Source organism: Myiozetetes cayanensis, unplaced genomic scaffold (genome assembly GCF_022539395.1).
Source record: "Myiozetetes cayanensis isolate MyiCay16 unplaced genomic scaffold, myiCay2020 scf10, whole genome shotgun sequence".
NCBI classification, from domain to species: Eukaryota; Metazoa; Chordata; class Aves; order Passeriformes; family Tyrannidae; genus Myiozetetes; species Myiozetetes cayanensis.
In genome coordinates this window covers 27,403,570-27,425,129 of record NW_026086605.1, presented here as the reverse complement: position 1 = coordinate 27,425,129, position 21,560 = coordinate 27,403,570, and the positions used below count along the sequence as shown (strand labels likewise).

General features: G+C 40.5%; 1 protein-coding gene across 1 annotated transcript; it reads left to right on the top strand.

Moving 5' to 3' along the window:
- The first annotated feature begins 4,359 nt into the window (after nt 1-4,359).
- On the top strand, nt 4,360-14,711 carry LRIT1 (leucine rich repeat, Ig-like and transmembrane domains 1). Its single transcript, XM_050340871.1, is given in 5 exon segments — nt 4,360-4,481; nt 6,989-7,455; nt 11,067-11,372; nt 13,725-13,909; nt 13,911-14,711. Coding segments are annotated over 5 exon segments (1,881 nt in total).
- The last annotated feature ends 6,849 nt before the right edge of the window (nt 14,712-21,560 follow it).

The following is a 21,560-nucleotide window of genomic DNA, read 5'->3' as shown; positions in this document are numbered from 1 at the left end:
GTAAAAATTAGTGACTTAAGTGAGCATATTGAGTTTGTCACTCAGGTTTTGCTTTTGAGCTTGTGAGTAGAATCTTCTGATAAAACATTTCTGGCTTCAAAAATCTGTATAGGAAAAAATGGAAACTATGCCAAATAATTAACTTAATCTTATAAAACACAAAGCAAATTTTTTCCTCTGAATTATACCCCACCTAGGAAAGATAAGAAAGATTGTCATGTGCTGAACTTTACTGACAGTAGACTTTGACCCCATTTGCTTTGTATTTACTTACACCAAAATATAAATAGTGGACTGCTTATTCTAGGAGAATGCAAAACAAATTCTTACACTTCAGATGAATGACACTTGCTGACTGCTTCTTTGTATGTTTTTCCCTCCAGCTGATATTTTTGGTTTGGTGCAGAGAAGAAACTGTTTACTTGCCTTCCTAAGTAGGCAGCAAGGAGCACAATTTTTATGATTTGGAGTGCAGAATTGTAAGTGGAGAGCCTACCTCCCACTAGTTTCATTATGGAGTGGAATTGTCTGCCATGAAAAAAATAGTTTTTACTCTGCACTGCAAAAGTTGATATTGATTTTACAGTCTCAAATAAATATCACCTGCACTTACAGGGAAATTATCTAATGAGTGTTCATTTTACATTAAGTAGCATAATGTGTGAATAACAGTTCAATAGTTGGGAAGAGGTAATACATCTAAGCCTTAAAAATACCATGAAAATCTAGAAAGCTGTTGCACTGCAAACAGTGCTTCAGGACAAACCAGAATTGTGTGTGAAAGTGAATTCATGGTCTGTTGAGAACAGTAGCCAGATTTTGCTTCCGGTTTTCTGTCTTTCATTTACCTGAGCTGCTTTCCTCACCTACTGATGAACCTCATATTGAGTTTCCTCAGGTTGAGGGCAGTCCAACTCTCTTGACTATTCAGATCAGGCCTAACAGGGGTGTATCTGTGGCTTCCTGCCTAACCCATCATTTGCAACATTTGGTGGTGAGGTATCAATGAAGGATTATAAGATAATATAGTCAGCAGGCAGGAAAAACTCAAACATGTAAGTGCTGATAAAAGAAAACTGGGTTATTAGTTGACTGGTCCTTTCCCCTCTCTTTTCCTCCTTTCAGAGATGCGCTTATTAATGCACTCCAAGGTGAGACACCTATTAATGTTACCTCTTTTCTTAATCTCTCAGCCTACCTCCAGGTCTTTCTCGTTCAGAAGTGAGTCTGTCATGTTAACTAAATAGCAGCTTTCTTGACAAAGTGCAGGGTATTAGCTGCTGCTAAGGCATGCTTTATTGATTGCTGTTGATTTACAAATTAAGATTACTTCTACTGCTCCTGGCATTTAGTTGTAACTTAAATGTTTCATTAGTGAGGCAAAATTGAGGTTCATGAAAGCAAACCTTACCATACAGTTACTGACTACTTTCTACAAGTTTTTTATTCCGGAGATCCAATGGAGGGAAACCACTTTATCAGATGCATTGAAAAAAAGAAATAGAGGCAAGAGGTTAATTATGTTGAATTGCTTTTTCAATTAGAATTTAACTTCAGGTGTTTCAGTCAATGTTGACAGTATTGAGCTGAGGCAGAGTCTAGGCAGCAAGGCAAGTTGACCAATGAGTACACTAAAAACCCGATAAGCTTGGTCTCGGTTTGGAGATTATTAAGGGAACTGAAAAATCATTAAATTTAGAAATGGGACCTAATGGAAGTCAATGAGAGAATGACCATGGATATTTAATGAGCAGCACTGCATCATGTTCTCATCTCATCAGAAATAAATAATGAGACACTTGAATTTCTCTTTGAACAACAGTAAAAGTAGAATGTGGAAATAGCAGGGGGAAAAGTAATCCTTTGGGCCATCCCCTCTATAAATGATTGCTACAAACCTTAATTAATTATTGGAGTAACTTGTGAAACAAGCTTATGTGAAACTATGGCACCATAAAATGTCTGTTTAATTGTTAGCCCCAAACCACATCTAGATTACCTTGAAAGGCTGGGAGTTCATTACCCAGAATTATTGAAAAATAGCCAGTGTAATTTCATTCTGCTGAAGAACACAGGATGAATTCTGCATGAGAACAGCAATGCTCCAGAAATCCTGGTGAGCAATCTTTGTTAGGAACAATGTTGCTGTAGTGTGCTCATTAAACTTCAGTCGGTTTGTATGTTACTGCTGCACTTCTGATTGATAACTTCTGATTATGTATTTGAAAGGAGAAGCAAAATCCACAGGCTAGCAACGAGGAGGAATGCTGGAAAATAGAGGTGAAGAGGGGTGAACTCTGGAGCTGGAGCTATCTCAGCCAGTAGATCCTATAAGTATCCTCCTGGCAGGGGTGGATCCTTAGCCTGAACAGGAGAACAGGAGGCAGTGGGGAAGCAGTGGAGATGTGGGAGTACTTACACCATGTAGCCTTCTGCACTTAGTTTTGCTGTAGAACTGAGCTCCCTTAATTGCCTGTGTTGCCAACACGAAAAGACACCAGCTTCAGCAACTGGCAACTCAAGTTGCCCCTATTAGGCTTATTTTGGAACATCCTGTGCATCATCTTGCTGGTCTTTTTTTAAGGATCTGACACGGCTGCACAAGCATGGAAGAAATTTGAGTTTTAAGGAGTAAAATCCATAACAGCTCTTCCAAATGTGTCTGTCTCTTATTTATTTATTTCTTATTTTATTTTGGGGTTTTTTTTCCCCATCTTTTCTTCTAACCTCCAAAATGCCTTTTGTACTAGATTGTTCATATTTCTCCCTTGGTTTTATGGCAGTTCCTATGATTTGAATTTTACATGAATCTCTGCACAAGGGCAGCTGTAGATACAACCAGGCTATTAAAATGGTACAGAACTGTAGTTCTCTCCTAGGGAAATCTGAATTGAGATGGATATCTACAAGAGGTGGACAGAAGAGCCACGGCAACTTCAAACACTGACAGAAGAGAGTGGGACTGGCACTCTTTTTCTGATCAATATGACCATAATTAAGATCCAAGAAAACCTAATGTTTAGAGAAATCTTTGTTGTTGTAATTCCATTCCCCTTCTTCTTTGACCTTAGGTAAGGAAAAGGAAAGCTGGTGACTGGTGCTGAAAGGCCAACAGAATGCTGGATGGTTTCTGCCTCAATCAGTCGTGTTTTATCCCACACTCCTATTTCTATGGGGGAAGCAGATGGCCAGGTCCAGGATTTTAGTAGAATTGCTCCTGTTTTATGCTGGAGTGGGGTGTCTGAGACTCTCCCCTGTAACACTGCTGGCACTGAAGCTTTCCTGAGCTCCAGAACTGGAAGAGAAATATTTCCCTAGAGCATCTCTGCAGGAGTTGTGTCTAGTTAGTGCTTTATTACTAGCTCTTCAGCTCCATTCAGTCCCTCCTCCTTTCTGTTAACTTTTAACTTGTGTTTTCTATTTTGTGTCTGGCTCAGGGGTTGATTTTCCTGCCAAAGCTATAATGCAGAATGTCTGGAAAGTGGCAATCTGATCAGGCTGAAAGTAATTATCAGTTTCTCCAAAGCATTTGAGAATTTTAACTTTGTAAGAGTGCTGTGCATTTGTGATGTAAGTAATTTATATACTTTCACATTCATTGGAAAATAATAGTCTATATAAACATGAGATGTCTTTTGTTAGTATGAATAGGATTCTGTTCCCTTATCAAGTAGCAAAAATTGGTCCCTTATCTGAGCTTTTCTCTGTCAGCAAGTCAGAGCACATTGGTCAGTCCTGCAGGCACTTGCTAGTCCTGATATAAACTGAAATATGTGCATATTTATGAGGTTATTAACTGTTTATTGATATCAGGCATGTTGCCGACAGTTCAATAATTGCTTGATCAAAGTAGGAGTTTTTAAAAGAAAATGAAGCCTTTTGATAGCATCACTATATATATATATTAACATTCCTGTATAGGAGGCTTACATTCCATTAGCACAAACAACTGTCTTAAATCTTCCCAATATCCCCATGAGGAAGTAGATGACTGCTAATTCCTGGTCAGATAACAGTTACCTTGCCTGTGATGCAGGTCCCCAGAAAGTATGTTTGTTTTTCCTTGCACAAGAGCCACAAATTTCCTGAGGAGGACGTTTTGAAGGGGCTCCCTGAAGGAAGAAATGCTGTTAGTACTGTTCCAGGAAGCAATAAGCACCTTCATGAAAATAACTCAAGTCCCCATCCTTAATCCCTGCCTATCCTTTTTTATCTGATGGACTCAGCGAGGGCTGGAAGATCACAGTGTGGCTGAAAACAAAAGGGAGTTAACAAGATGTGACCAGTCAATGGATAAAACAATAGGCGAAGCCCTCCACGTTGTGTAGAGCGCAGGTGTCCTTCCATGCTCAGGTAGCCATGAGGATCGTGGTGAGTTTGCTGTGTTGCCTCACGCTCGGGGGGCTGCCAGGGGCGAGCGGCTCGTGCCCATCCCAGTGCAGCTGCACCTTCCACAGCCTCAGTGAAGGGACCAAAGCCAGGTATGCCGGGACTCTCCTCGGGGGCTGCCGCGCTTTCTCGGGGTGCTGGGGGTTTTGTTCTCTCCTTTGCAGGGATGCTTGGAGGAGAAAATATTGTGTCCAGACTTTGTGTCCATTATTTTTTCCAGTCGCTGTGCGCTCTAGCTATATTTGCAGAGGATTAGCTTCTGAAAACACAGTAAGCTGATTTCAGAGAAAGCGTTTCGGCATCTGTGTGAGAAGTGACATAATTACTGCTGGTGCAAGGGCTAAAAGGGAATAAAATTTAAACAGCATTTTATTTTTTTTACCTTTGTGATGAAAATTCTGGTTTTAAGAAATTTTATTCTGCTCCACTGGTTTGTTGCTAAAATGTAACTAGATTTGATTTATGTTGTGGTAACAAAAACGGCAATTCGATTTACTTAAAAAATCCTTCAGCTGGAGATTTTAGGCAAAGCAATAGACTGTAGATGAGAATGAACCAAAAAAATAGACAACAGGCATAAAAAAAAAAAAAAAAAGAATTCTCAGACTGGAAGCTTTCAGTTGAGAAAAAGACAAGACCAGAAGGACCTCCATTTTTTAATGCAATGCCATACTATGCACATTTCTTTGGAGGACTGTTTTCCGTAACCCTTCTGAAGTGTAATTACAAAGTAATTGTCTGACTTAATGAAATAGAGGCTACATTTTTGTAAGGTGTGGGTCATAGTAGAGGAGGTTTTGTGACAGAGATACGTTATTTGCGAAATCCTTTGGGATAAATTTTTTCTGGACAACAGCACAGTACTGAAATTAAATATTTTGGATCCCCATGAAATAGATCTACTTTCTTATCTCTTTTATGGTGCTATAGATTTAATACCAGAAAATTTTCCAGTAAGAAGCATGGTAGAGACACAAGTAGTCTGCAATTGTTAAAAGGGAGTGCAATAGCGTGAGAACCAATTATTGCTTCATAAATGTCACAGTTCCCAGGGGAATTTCCTTGCAGTGACTGGAAAAAGCTGTTGAGCATTTTAGTAAGATACATAATAACGCAAATACCCATTATTCCCTTAAGGAGCATAATGTCACCTTTTTTTTTTCTGCATTATGATTCATATTTCTCACTAGCAGAAGGAGATTATCCGATAGATTAAATATTTAGTGCTCACTGACATAGTTTAAGGACACTATGAGAAGCATGCTGCTTTACTGCCCTGGTGTTTCTGTTAGCAAACATTTTGTGTCACGGCTACACACAAATAAATGTTTTATTGAAAGAGGATTTCTAGATTTTTCTTATTTGATAGATTTTTCTCTTCCTCGAAACCTCAATTTTCAGCTGAGGGTGGGCAGGATTTAATGCCACAATAAAAGTGTTGGATGAGAGTAATGTACTCTGTTTTGATTATAAATTAACAATTTAATTGTAGGCTCAAATAGCATTTAACTCTGGGAGGTTTGCATGGGCAGTTCCAGGTTGTTATATGTTTTTGTTGATACTAGAGGAATAATTGCTTTCAGCCAAAACCAATCTGGTTTTGGCAACTTTGCAATATTCTGTTTATAGAGGTAGTGTGACAAGAAAATGTTACTTGACTGATCACATTACATTTCTTGCAGTATCTTGTTTAGCACGTGGAGTGGAACACACCTATTTAATCTGTTATCTTTTGTAGCAGGCTTTGTATTTTGTTGAGAACTTGCCTTCCTCTACCTGCTGATAGGCAAACTAAAATGCAGTCTGAGAAACCAGTTTTGTCTCCCTTCATGTCTCTTGGCTATCTACAGTCCCAAGTCACAATTTTTTGTTTGAAGGCTGCAAAAACGCAGCAGACTTTTTATGCTTTGACTGCTAGAGATTAGGAACAGGAAGAATGATTAAAACACATAAATCTGCCTTGCTTTCAGTGTAGAATTTTCCAAAGAGTTAATTTTCTGTGCTTTCACTCTCATAACTATACATGCCTGTGGTGCAGTGACTGCTATCACCTCTACACACCTTCCAGACTTCACAGTAAAGCAGAGCTTGCTACTAGTGCATTTCTAGTGAGCTGTTAGCTGACTTTCTTATCCTCATTTCTCAAACCAGAGGTCCTGTGTCCTATTTAATCTCTAAACCTGCTTGCCCTCCGACATGTCAGTAAGGCTTGTTTATGTATGGTTTTTATTGTTCAATGTTTGGATCATTTTGTTTTAACTTGCACTAGAATCCTCTGTTGTGCATGAATGTTGTCACTACTGTCTCCCATAAGTACTCTAAACAAACCTGAAAGCAAAAAACTTAGCAGGAACACTATATGGGCCAGATTCAGACTCACATCATCCCAGGAGCAGCACAACACTGCTATCTCTGCAGTCAGAAGGTACATATGAATGTTGATGTCCTTATGGTGACGATGCAGAGATCAGCAGCAAGTAAGAAATGACAAGAAGAAATCTTGTGAAAAAACAAAAGCAGATCAAAATCTTGCATTGAAATAAAGTTTCAAAACCTTTTCAAAATAAAGTCACACCTTTGCTTGTCTTTTCCCCACCAGGACAGTGCTGTGTAATGACCCAGAGATGACCCTCCCACCTGTGAACATCCCCGTAGACACAATCAAGCTTCGGATAGAAAAGACAGCCATCCGCAGGGTGCCAGGAGAGGCTTTCCACCTACTGCACTACCTGGAGTACCTCTGGATGCCCTATAACTCCCTGGCCAGCCTCAGCGGAATCACCTTCAAGGGCCTTCGTCGTCTGCAGGAGCTGAGGCTGGATGGGAACAATTTAATAGCTTTCCCCTGGGAAGCCCTGGCTGGCATGCCACAGCTAAGGCTTCTGGATTTGCACAACAACGAACTTACCTCAGTCCCTCCAGATGCTGCTCGTTATGTCAAGAATATCACATACCTGGATCTATCTAGCAATAAGCTGATGACCCTTCCTCAGGCTCTTATTGCCACCTGGGCAAACCTCCAGGCTGTTCCTTACTTCCCCAATGATAACTCCAAGATCATCCTAGGTAAGAGAAGTGCCTGTCACTTTGCAGGGGACACAAATGGCAAGAGTTTCTCGTCTTATTGCAGCATTTTCACCCACTGTGGTTACCATAGCAAGTACATTGCCATTATATATATGCAATTTAATACCCCGTATAAAGTGTGTAAATTCATTTAAATATTAACAAATTCACTTCAGGCTCATCAAACCCAGCTTATTACACCATAAATTTGATTACTTGCTTCAATCTTTGTAGCAGAAACCTGGTGACTCTTGCTCAAGGCTTTTTTATTTATTGACACTGTGCCATTTTGGACCAAAATACAAATATGATTAGAGCTCCTCATGATTCATATGGTCTTTTTTAATAACACTTAGTATGGAATCTACTCATTTTAAACAGCATTAAATGAAAAGGTGGATATTTATTGTGTCCAAATTAAAGAGGAATAGTGCCATAACTGAGCATAAGGTCTGGGTCAGGACTGCCAGTTTGTCTCTTAACAGAGATTTGTTTATGTGTTCATACAGAATTAAACTCTAGTCTACCTAAACCCACCAAGACAGTGCTGCCTAGAAGGGCAGCTGTAAAGCTCCAAGAATTCCCCTTTGTGGTGTCAGTGCTGGGCTCCTCAGAGGTATGGCTTTGGGGCAGTTGTCCATTTTTGTGTCAGCTGACTCAGTTTCAGTATCCCCAGGAGAGGTTTTCAGCACGTTTATTAGTTTGGGGTATTACTACTTAGTGTTTTAATATTCGAGTGCTGATTCAAATCCACGGTAGGTTGATGATGTTTCAGAGTTGTTGCCATCTGCTGTTATCCCTTGCCTTGAGCTGATCCAGCTCCATTGACTGTGTTTGGTCTGTGGGGTGTGTGCATCTGTGTGTAGCTGCCTCTGCAGCCATGGATGTGAGTTCAGGCACTTACTTGTTGATAATCTCATCAGAGACATTTCAAGTTTCCTCTTGCTCTTGCAAGCACCTGCTGCTCTTTGTTCCCTTGATAAATTTAGGGGGCTAAAGTTTTTTTAAAAAGGATTGCAGTGGAAAGAGATTCAAGACTTAAAAAAGATACAAAATGCCACCTACAAAGCTTTTAGTGTCCTTAGCAGATGTTGTTTAAGGTTTCATTAGCATCAGGAGAGAAGCAGGTGTTTCATTATCCTGTTTTGCCAGATGCAGTAACAAGTTCTTTAAACCAAAGCTGGCAGTTTGGGATTGCCTATTTCACTCGTGGTAAGACACTGCCTAGATCATACTTATCTTTTTTAAATTTTTTAGCATCAAATTACATGTAAAAATGTTATTCCATTCAATATATATTAGTAGAGTGTTTTATTGAGAAGAATAGATTGTGTCTCGACGCTCTGGCCAACCTGAGTGTTTACGTATCCAGCTGTGCATAGGTTGAGTGTGCCAGAATCCTAAGAAATTAATGTAGTCAAATGCCTATAATGCTAAAATTAATGCAGTAATGTATAGCCACTCCAGCTTCTAGGTCTATCCTGCTGACACTCAGAGGGACCAGGTAGATAAAATGCATGTCCCTCACAGGAGCAGAATGGGAAAACACAGCTGCTTGTTTCTGTTTCACTCTGCTCATGACTGTTTCTCATGGAGGCATAAAAAGTCATGAATAATAAAGAGCCAGCCTAGTCCATCCTTTGTCTACAGTGCATCACTGTGAATTCTCTTCAGAGCCCTTGTTTGTAGACAGCTTCAAGATGTAGCTCCTGTGGTAAGTTGCTGGCTAATAGCCTGTGCCAAGGGTGCAAGCTTTTCCACATGAGGATTGCCCACGTGAGCCCATGGAACTGCGCTGTGCAGGGAAGCAAAGAGCTCACTTTGGGGCTCTGGGGGTGCTGCGGCATCAGCTGGAGCTGGTGCACCTGCCAGGTAATCTGGGATAAATTGTTATCTAGTGCATGAGGTCAGAAATAAGCTGCAAAGAAGTATGCTAGCAAAAATGCCATAAACCAACAAAGCCAACCTGCACTTTCTTTCTTTATTTAATCTCCTTCACATTAATGCATTAGTTTATAAGAACTGACCTCTTGCCAAGATGCATTTCTTTCACGTCCTCTTCCAAGCTCAGGAAAGATGATATGGAATGATCTCAGAAGAAATTTTCCAGCAGCATCTTTAAAACCCTTTATTTGAGACCTTGGGGACTTTTGATCAGCACTGTGTTTCTGTTTACTGTGGCAAATTCAAGAAGCCCCTCGATGCTCATGGAGCCTTGTAGTGCACCATCTGTGCATGTGTCAGAATTTGGTTCTGGCTGGAAAGCCTGTGCTTGCACGACTCCTGCTGCAGGGCTCCAGGGCCCAGTGAGGGTGGGCACTGTAGGGTGGGCAGCTGTCATTTCCTCCCATCAGGAATCGAGGAAATATTAGTACTCTCTACTTTGAGGCAGGTGCTGGCCCCAAGGCATGTCCTTGGGCTGCCTGTGGAAAAGAGGAGGTGGAGCCCCCTTAGAGGAAGCAGAGCCCACTCCTGTGGCAGGCAGGAGGTCTGGGAACCACACTGCTGGCTTAGGCTTCAAATGTGTGCCTGGGTTAGATGGTATAAATGTCCCTAGTGCCAATTCTTCTAGCTAAAACCATTAGAGACCACAAACTGTCCACAGAACAGCTGGATGGGAATATTTGTAAGTAGGATGATACAGATTTAATCAGAATGCAGCAACTTCTGTTCATGGATATGCATTGCTCTAGTTCCAAATTTGCTTTTTCGGTACTATCTTCACAGGTCTATTTTTAATAGAACAACGTCTCATTTTTTTCAGAATTTGAGTTCAGTAGGTGTGAACTGGGATAGCAGAATAAAAAAAAAAGGAGAAACATTCTGGGACTCTGAAACAGGAGTGTGCTCTTCAATAGACCCCTTTCTGAGTGTATATTCTTAATATAGTAATTGTCTACTTATATTCTTTTATATACCATAACAGGAATATTCTTTAATTTAATCCTTAAACCAGTTCTTTTATCCTGTGTAAATTAGTATTTCAGGAAAAACAGCTGATTACTAAAATAATGAAAATAACTTAGAATAACAGGGCTGGAAGAGAACTATTACAGTCAAGTAGGATCACCTACACCTATTGCAGGTGTGAAAGTTGGCATGCCAAGATGGATAATATTTTAATAGTGTCCAGTGAGAAGAATTTCCTGGTCTGTCTAAGGAAGAGACATCATAGTCACCTCATACCAGAAAAATTCACACCCCTTCTCCCATGGTTGTTTTTATCATCCTGAAACCAAATGTGTTTATAATAACTTCTTCTTTTGCTTCTTTAGGTGCATAAATTGCAATGTTTTCATAATATAAATAATCCTGTGCTGAACTTAAAGAATATGATTCCAGATCCAGGTTTTGAGACACTTTAGCAAGCCATATTTATTCCATTCTACTAACAGGCAACCATGGGATCCATCAGGCTCAGCCAACAGCATCAGGGGACTGTCGGGACATCACCCCCACCACCCCCCACATTGCCCCTGTATAAGCACAGACAGTTCTTACAGAGCAGTCTGGGAACCTATCACGGTTTCTCCTGTTGAAAAATAGAAATGAAAGTGGCAGAAACAACAGGTGCTGTTGCAGTGACTTGGTGCTCTGATTTCTTTTGACAGGCTTGCAAGACAATCCTTGGGTATGTGACTGCAGTCTGTATGAAATGGTCCATTTCCTAAATTTCCAGTCTCCTAACATAGCGTTCATTGAGCCCAGGCTGAAATGCTTCACGCCCCGGAGCCTTGCAGGAGTGTTCTTCAGCCAAGTGGAGCTAAGGAAGTGTCAAAGCCCCGTTGTACACACGTCTGTAGCCAAAGTGAAGACCATCCTGGGCAGCACCGTGCTGCTACGATGTGGGACAACAGGGGTGCCCATCCCTGAGCTCAGCTGGAGGAGAGCTGACGGTGCTCAGCTGAACGGCACAGGTGGGTTTGGTTTAAACTTTTCTGGTACACATGGAATGAGTGATAGCAACCTGTATCTTTATTTTCTACAGACTGTTCAGCAAATGGGAGCTTCTATGGCAACAGAACCTTCCCACTGATAAAAGAAAGTGGTGCAAGATCAGGATTCACTGTAATTCACAATAGTACCGTGTGTAATCCACTACTACAATGTGATTTTTCCATTGACTATAAAATTACTTACATGTTGATGAAAATATTGTCAGATAAAATGTATACTATAATGTGTAAACAGTTAGTTTGGTTTTATTTCATAGCAATTATGTTGGTGAGACAAGTCAAGGAGTTTTCTGCAAATCTGTTGGAGCTGGAGAAATGAAATGTGTCTAACTGTAGCAAGAGGCTGTTCTCAGTTATTTAGTTATTCAGCCACTGACAAGGCTTCCTACCGAATTATTCTATGGGTCTTTGAGACTAATGAATTGCTACTGTTAATCAGTTAGCAAACATGCCTGATAGAGAGATGTCTGATGTGAATTCAACTGGGATTCAGATCTGCTGTAGAGGGAAAGAAAAGGCTGCAAACATACAACATTGCTGATATATTAAAAAACAAAAAAAAGCCACTAGGCTGCTGAAGGATACAATTCTGCACTGGCACTGTCTCCAAGAAACCATTAATTTCTGATAGATTGACAAGGTGTCTTGGGAAAAAGCTTTGTTTTCATTTGCATTCACAAGAACGTTTAGAACTAAAATTCCAGTGTTGGTTCTTAATTGTATGGGGAATTTAGGGAAGATACTTTTGGCTGTGTTGAAGACAATTGTCCTTAGCTTTTTGCCCTAGGACCTGAACCTTTATCCCTCCTACCTCCCCTGAATACTACTGTATTCCAGACCTGGTCCTGACTTTCACAGCAGATCTAAACTCAGCAGATAAATTGCTAAGTATGGGGTTTGATCTTCAAAGGGTTACAGGGCTTCTTGGTGCACAGAACAGGGAAGAGAGCATTTTTATTTCACAGCAGTAGAACCACTTGTAATAAATATCATTTTTTGGGACCTGCACAAGTCATTGCTCTATTGTGCATGGTGTGCAGGATAAAGCAGGCATGCTCCTCATAATGATAATGTCTACCCATCATGCTGTGAACATCCCTCCTACACTTGAAAGAGACCACCACAAAAAAAAAAAAAAAAAAAAAAAAAAAAAACAACAGAGAATGGTTTCCTGAAAGCCTGTGTTGAGTTTACTTTGAGCTACAACTGAGAATGATGTATTTTGTGCCTCATTAAATCAGACCTTAGCACCTTCCAATAAACAGTTGGCTGAAAAGATACGCTATTTCTCAGCCATGGCAGCTTCTGTGCCAATGCTGTAATATGACTATTTGAAATGTTGGTGTTCTGAGCAGAAAGGAGAGAGAAACATCTCACAGTCTGTATGTGCAGGGAAGTGCTGTAAGTAGGCTATCTGTATGTTTTCCAATATATTCATTTAGTAAATAATTAAACTGCAAAAGTAACTTCACTGCCATTGGAACAGACCCTGGTTGTCAAAGCTGGATCCTGACCCCATCCCATGAGGGCTTGGGAGAAGTTTGCATCCTGTCTTACCTTTGCCTTTCAGACATCTCCCTGATTTCCCTTGCAGTGGGAAAGGGCACAGATAGTATGTACTCATCCTAAGGAGGCTGCTTAAAAAATGAAGAAGGTGCTTTACCCTTCTACAGAATCCTACCTTTTTATTTTCCTGCACAAATTAAAAAAGGTAGAAAAAGCTTGTTTTAGCCTCCAGATAAACCAGGTAAACCAAGCAAGAAAATCAACACTCAACTGTGTACATATAATTCACTGGTAAGTGATCAGACCTGTATAAGTAAAAACCTGAAATAATTTAGCAGTAAAAGGGTTATTATTTTTCAATTATTTTTCCATATGTGGTTATTAGAATAAAATTTCTGCTGTTTGTATTTTCTGTCCCTCAGAAGGCTGCATCTAGTGTTCAAATAGATCATGTTACTGCTGGCTCTTTCCACTCTTTTGAGTGTTGTACCTACAAAAAATTTTTAAACTTTATTTTTTTAATGGAAGAACCTTTTCTGTTATGTTTTCAAACTGTACATCAGTTTGGAGGAAATAGCATCAAACGTTGCACATATTGAAGCAGCTTCAATCCCAACATAACCTAATTTTAGTGTTACTGTTCTTTTCTTACGTTTACTTTGATTTTGTAACATTCTTGGTGGCAATCAAAAATGATGATTCTACTGTATTGAGCAGATTTTTTTTTATAGAATCTCAATATTTTACAAGCATGTTATTATTCTATTTATGATTGCCTATTTATTTAACATTTTTCCTACCTTGCAGTTCACCAAGAGATTTCCAGTGACGGGATGAGCTGGTCTATTCTGGGCCTGCCTGTAGTGTCTTACCTTGACTCTGGAGAGTACATCTGTAAAGCAAAGAATTTTCTGGGAGCAACAGAGGCGTTCATATCTCTCATCATCACAGACTCTGAAAGCACGGATGACCCAAACTCTTCTAATGGCAAAGGGCACATGGAATGGGAAGGCGAGTGGGATGGAAGCAGCTGCCTACAATGACAAACTAGTAGCAAGGTATGTTATCACCACCTCCACTGTGCCTACCCTGGGGGCTGGAGTGGGCACTGGAGAGGGCCTCCTCTCGGATGTGGAACAAGACAGCAACCCCAGAAACCTGCTGGTGAGCCCCCCCACCGGTCAGCAGGAGCCAGAGCGAATGGTGAGGAGTGTCAGGGTGATAGGAGACACCGACCAGAGCATCACCCTGGCCTGGAAGGCACCTCTGGCAAAGAACACGACGGTGTTCAGTGTCCTCTATGCGATCTTTGGAGAGAGGGACATGCGGCGGATCAACGTGGAGCCGGGGAAGACCAAGGTCACCATTTATGGGCTGCTTCCCAAGACCAAATACATCGTGTGTGTCTGTGTGAAAGGACTGATCCCCAGGAAGGAGCAGTGCATCATATTTTCCACGGATGAAGTTGCCAGCGCAGGAGGGACCCAGAAGCTCATCAACGTGGTTGTCATCAGCGTGGCCTGTGTCATCGCTGTTCCCCTGACGCTGGTGGTCTGCTGCGGAGCACTGAAGAGGCGCTGCAAAAAATGCTTCGTGCGAAAACCCAAGGAAATTCAGGAATCCTATGTCACCTTTGAAAGCCTGTCTCCCGGGGCCAAGGCGAAGGGCGTGGAAGGGGAATACTTGACTAGACATACCCCTGATGAGTCAAACAGGCTGCTGTCTGCCCGGTCCAGCGTGGACTCTGAAGCGATACCAAAGATAGAGGGACAACCTAATGAATACTTTTGCTGATAGCAGCTAGGATGATTGCCAGCTTGCCAAGTGGAAAGCATGTGGCTGTATATACCACTCTGTGCTCCAGCACTGCAGGCCAGCCTGTCGATGCTTCTGTCTCCAACATGTTCTGGAAGAGGATGCAAGAGGGTAGATGGTGCCCCAGCTTTACAGAAACATGTTGCTCACACTACTTGGGTTTGCTGTTTTGTACCCATTCAAAAGCTTCTGTGATAATGGCCTCGTTCTTCTGGACAACTTTTTCTTTTTTTTTCCCCTGTAAAATGAAACATGCACACTAAGTGTGAGGACATTAAGCAACATTTCTGAGTATGTTCTGCTTGGTGTTGTTTAGTACCTGCTCTGCAATATGCTAGGTATTTTATTCCCATCTCTTTTGATATTCCTCTGGTTGACAAACAGGGGAGTGTTTAGTAATTCTACTATAAATATCTATGAAGGTGAAGATTGAGAGTCTCACTTTTGACATTCCCTGTGTTTGCGTGAAACGTGCAGTTTGATGCTTAGTAGATCACTAAATACAACCTTTTCTATTGTGTCCAACATAATAACAACTCTGCTCTGAATTCATAGAAATGTGCAAAGGAGATAGAAATAAAGAGACAAAGCCCAATCTACTCTTAAGAATCATAATAGCATTTTCTGATTGCATTGTCGCCCTAAACACTAAACAACAGTACAGCACAGGTCCTTCAGTATTGGTCCTAGCTGGCATTTTGTAACTGTATTGTAATTAGTAGAATATGTTTTATATCAGCTGTGCTAGATTTAAAAATAATGTAATAACCTAATTTGCACATTGTGTGTGGTGTTGTAATGCTTTGTAATCATACTGGAAAACCTGCACTGGACAGTTTTGCAAAAATCTCCCAAACCAGTCCTGTCATTGCTGCCTGTGCTCCTGGCAAAACTGATAGTGAAGACCCACGTGGTCAACCAGGCACTTGTGACTTGGTTGTGCAAATAACTTGCTCCATGCAGAGCAGGAGAATGTGATGCTGTGATGGATCGCTGGCCACGCACACGTCAGCCCTAACTGACTATGGACTCAATGGTGGCAGAGGCTCAGGGCAGACTTGTGGGTTAAAAACATTTTACAAGTTCAAGAACCCTGAAAAAACCCTGTCTAATATTAATCTAAATGTACTTTCATAGTCAGGGTAAGTTGATCAGTCATTGAAGTCCTGCAGCTTCACCGGAATTTGGATCTAAGTGCTTATCACAAAGTACTTCGCTGATGCATAATTTTCCATTCAATTCTTTCATGTAGTAATACTGTATATAACATTTTTTCTCTCTGTAATAAATATTATTCATGAAGAAAATTATATATGTTCTGCCAAAAGTTGAATGGGAGAGATCTAGCCAAGTTGAAGTGGTAATGGGTAAAGCTTGCTGAATTTTTTGAAATGTGTGCTGGTAAATTTATTGGAAGGACCTCCATTCACATTCTGGACGTTTATGTACAGTGTGGGTTAAGTTCATGGGTTGGAATGGAGCCATGTATGGATTTTGCAAGTCTTCTACAGTTATGGCAGATTTCTTGGCCTGATGGAAAAAGCAAGTCATTTGATCTCAACATAAATACGTTGAACAGGGGTACATTGCAGTAGTTTCTGATAAGACTCCCTGTATTCCTTACATTAATGATAAAGAGCTTCTCTTGTACTGGGAGAATTTGTATAAATTATTATTGTATACACCCTGTATAAAATAATGTGTGCTAATTCTATCACTGGACTGTGTAGATTTTTAGGTTTGCAAAAAAAGTTTTGTAAAATGATGTATTTCAATACAACAAATTAACTGATGAAATATGTGGTGTGTAATAGATTTATTACTTATTTGTACAGTTGCATTTCTGAACATTTTTAGTCTCTTCTCCAAGGTAGAAGAAAAATATTCTTCCAGTGGCAGTTTTTGTGATGAGTTACAAGGAGTGCTATGTGTTACCCTGATTCCTGCCTACATCTACAGCCACTGGGCTGTGCAGAAATCAGCCTGCCATGGCCCTGGATGGCTAAAATCCTGAAGAATCAAGGCTGTCCTAAAATTCTCCTGTGGTGAACCGAGTGGACCTACTGCCCAAGGACTTACCTGTAAGTCAAGTTTACAGGAGCTGACTGGGTACCATAGGTATTTACTTTTCAGCTGACTGGAGACACGAGGTGGGTAATTTGCAGCCTCCAGCCCTGGTGAGGAGCAGCTGTCACCTGCTGTGACACACAGTCTGTGAGCTGGCAATGGAAGAGGCACCAGCTGGGCCAGCACTGTTGCTCTTTGCCTGAGAGGAGGAGAGGATGGAAGGATCATCCTGTGACATTCACTGTGGATGTGTTAAATTTTAAAGACTATTGGATATATTTTGCACTTTGAATAAATAGTGATTCCAAGTAGAATAAACATGATTTTTCTTTTCTCTTTCCTGTGGTTATTCTCACTGTCTCATAGATGAGGCATCACAGTTTATCATCCCAACTGCTGCTGCTTCAAAACAAGCCTTTCTACTGTACTGGTGACTCACACAAGACAGGCAACACAGACTTGTACAATCTCTGTGTCATCTGGCATGGGTCAGATGAGAAACTCTATACTTGCTAAACTCTGAGTGTAATTTCAAAGCATTAAGTAGACTGATTCTGTGCTGAATGTGACTTCAAGGCTCTGAGTCAGATTTTCAGTAGTATCAGACATATAAAGATAAATATCTCACTGGATTTTCTGTTGCCATTGTAATGAAAGAGCTGTTTGTTAGGCATCTAGTTTCATCATGGTAAGGACAATATTCATCTCTGCAAACAATTTCTTCCTCGGTTAAAGTCAATTCTCAAGATGTGCTGTAAGAACCAGAAGAAACATCTGAATATCTTTTGGAATTACTGCATTAGTAGCTTTTTTATTATTATTATTTGTTGACACTTTGTTCTGTTCAGTTTTCTTTTCCCTTGGAAAATGTTTGCTCCATTAATAATCTCTTTGTGTCAGGTTTTAACAAATTTGTTTCTCTCGGGGGTCTATTTCAAATATTTTGGCATTAAGTGATGTATTTTGGAATCTCTTTGAGTATAATGTTCTCTACTATTACTATTTTAAAATTTCCTCTCAGATGAGTGTTGGGCCATGTCAGGAATACTTAGGAATAAACTAAGGAGGTTTGCACCAGCAGCCTGGGCTGAGGAATTTGGAGAGCAGTATGAGCCACTCCTCGATGGGCACAGCATGTGATGTATAACAAAGACAAGCTCCTCCTTCCACAGTATCTTTTAGCACTTATTTTGGAAATCAGAGTAGTGTAAAATTGAAAAGATAAGGATAAAGTTTAAAAGAGAAGGTAATAAAGTTTTAAAAATTAATCCAAATAGCTCTGAACTGTACCTAAAATTTTTATTATTTCATTCTCTTAAAAGGATCTGCAAGAAAACAGCTATCAAAATGAGGGAACCAAGCAGAATATAAATTAAATAATGTGCTCAAAATGGTTAAAATTGAGTCCTGCAAGTAGTTGAAGTACAAGAAGAAATATAGAAACAGGTATTGAGGCTTTGAAATATGTTTTCCCAAACATCTTTAAAAGTCTGCAGATTATATGGTGAGTAGATCCAGACAAAGGCTAATATTGGATCTGAAATATAAAGTCTCTGCAAATATTTTTAATGCCACATATGCATAAAAATTCCACAAGTGCAAAGTAATGTTCAGACTGACCACAATGTGATTTAAGCATGTTGGAAGGCTATAATTGCATTAAGTGTGGTAAATTTCACATTTATTTCCAAGTGCCTGGAAAGAATAGACTAAAAAGTATTTGAATGACAAAAATACCTAGGACACAAAAGGGTGCATATACATAGACATAAATTTGAGGAAAAAAACTACTAAAAGCATCAAAAAGGACAGTAAAATATTTTTCAATGTATTTTAAAAACTAAGTGGACATTGAGGAATGACTTTGAAAGTATTCCAATAGTAAAATAAAATCTAAAGACTAAAAAGGTCCCAAAGAAGCTGATGTTCAAGTTCCTCAGTGTCAGAATTGACTGGGAAACCCTGTACAGTTTCAGGATGTATTTCATTAGTAGTCATTGCTGCAGTACTGTGGCTTAGTGTGAGCTTCACCAGCTTTAAAGTCCATGAGCAGAAGACAAGAACTATTGCCCAAAACAGAGCAAAAGGATTCTTTCCCATTTGATTTTCCTGTTACTCAAGGTTATAAATAAAGAATTTAGCAATTGTCAGCAATGGTCCAAATGGATGAGAAATAAGGGTGTACTCCTCAGTGAGCAGGAGAAGGAGCTTCTCAGAGCAGCCGTGAGCCCTGGAGCAGTGCCCATATTGCCCAAAAGCCAGGGCTGCCACTGTACAGTACTGTATCTGAAACACCCAACTGCAGCCTTCAGCTCTTATGTCCTATCCTGTGGGGATTTCTAACACTGAAAGCCCTGGCAGAGGGACTAATTGTAAAGCTTCAGCCTAAACATGATTTCTTACAGGCCCGTGTGTGCCCGTCACTTCAAGATGTGCAGTTTGAGTCCCTGGCCATAGCTGGGGGCACATGATGGGTGTCCTTTTGGCGTTTGCTTTGGCAATCAGTGCAACCTCCTAAACTCCACTTCCCATGGATTAGCAGACAATGTCTCTATGGAGATTTATTCTGACAGCTCGGGTTTTAGACAGCTTGTTCTGCATTTTGGCTTTGGCCAGGATGCCACATGATGTTAAATAGCAGCTGAACTGAGTGGACATCTGCTGTCACAATAGTGACCATTAAATTTACAAGCAGGCATAAACTGAGCTGAATTAAAAAGGCAAAATCCCACTCCAGTAGGGAACATAAATGTAAGGGCTGTGGTTAACACCAGGGGATTTTCCTTTACTTCCCCTCCCCCTTTCTTTTCCTTCCCTGCCTCTCTCTGCCTTAGATAGTGGGTAGATTTGCTACCCATTAATTCATCTGATTTTGATAAGTAATTCATCACTAGTCTCTCAGGTTAATAATGAACCTTCTGAGTGCACTTGGAATTTGGAAATATTTAGATAAATGGCCTCTCAAGCAGCAAATAAATATCAACCTGAAAACAGCCTGAGCATTGGCCCATGGTACTAACAGCACCCTTTGAAAAGCTATTTTCCAGCCTTGTAGAGGAGAGATACAACTGGGAGTAATTCTCATGTGGGAAAAGGAAAAAAACCTGCAATTTTTTTTTTTTTTTTTTTGTCTCTAAACAACACATTTATTTAAATTAATGTATTTATAACAGAGAACCTTGGATATCATTTTACGTCCATCCCAGGACACTGGGCATTCTACACCTGTTCTACGCCCAAGGATGTACATGGAGGGAAAATCACCAGTAGTTTTTACTCTGTTTATAAACCTGTTAATAAATAACACTTCACTTTTCATGAAAGATTTTTGGAAGACTTTAACCGCTACATACTGTAATACTCCCCTCTGTGCCATGGAGGAGGGGTGTGAAGGTGTCGAGGAAGGGGTCTTTTCAAAGTTGGGCCTCAAAAGACCAAAAGTGAATCCCTCCTGCTGCCCTGCTGGTGCAGCTGGGACAACCAAACCATCCCAACCCAGGGGCCTCGCTGGGGGCATGTGTGCAGCTCACTAAAATTTGGTAATTTTCTATCACATTTCCCTTGAATCCCATGCACTGGTGGATCTGTCTATTCATCATGAACACTTGGCCAGGATGACTGAACAAAAGTCAATGATCTGGGTGGACTTCAGCCATTTATTCCATCACAGGAAGGCCTCCCCTAAAGCTGAACACCATCAAGAGACTTGTTTTCTTTCGCTTCTGCCTTTTGCTTCTGCTGAAGGCCCTACAGCTCCCACATGGAGCTAAAGTGAAAAAATATAAAATTATTATAAAATAGTTATATCTTTGTTTTATTAGGGAATATTTTCATGACAGGTGGGGAATTTATATAGCTGCTGCATCTGCTGTGCTACAAACCAGCAGCCTTATCCTTCAGTCCTTGCTCACTGACATGTTTAAATGTAGTGTAGTTGCTGAAAAAATCAAGTATTGCACCATGGACAAATAGGAACATTTCACTTAAAAAAAATCCGTAAAAATCCAATGTGCTCACGGTCAGAAGCCAGGCACAGTGAGCAATAACAGCTCCACAGGGCCACCGACTCATTGCCTGCTGCTTATACACAGGGGACAGTCACAAAGTGCTGCATCAGTCCCCAGCAGTTTCCCCACCAGTTCATTGTGCTGATTTGCCATGAAATAAAATCTCTCTTGATTTAAACGCTGCAGAATCAAGCCTATGTCTTCTGTAGGTTTAGAGCAGCTGTGCTATTACACACACCCTGAGAGCCAGGTATAGCTCTAAGCCATCAAGCTATAAATATTTTTCTATCCTTGTCCCACAGGTCAGAGGTTAAGTAGGTTCAGGCTAATCTTGCTTTGTGACCCAGCATCACACATATGTGCAGTGAGGTGAGCCCCTTTCCAAGGCACACTCTGCAGGCTGTAGTGAAGCCCATCCACACTAGGTGGCCCCAGGAGAATGCAGAACTCCTTGGAAATAATAAACAAAACCTACTATTTTGGCTTTTAAAAAAAAAAAAAAATTGGTTACTCAAAATCCCTTCTCACAGAACTGCTTAGACCGAGTTTTTCAAGGTGCCTGAAAGGCAATCAGAACATCTTACAGGGGAAGCCAGAGAATAGCACTGAAATTTTATATTTCTAGAAGAGATTGACTACCAGATACTCTTATCTCAGAGAAACCCAGACTGGTCAGAACTACGTTACTATTTTCATTACCAACATGTAAGGATTGAGCTAGTGGGGAAGGGAGGGGTGGAGTTGTTTCAGTGGA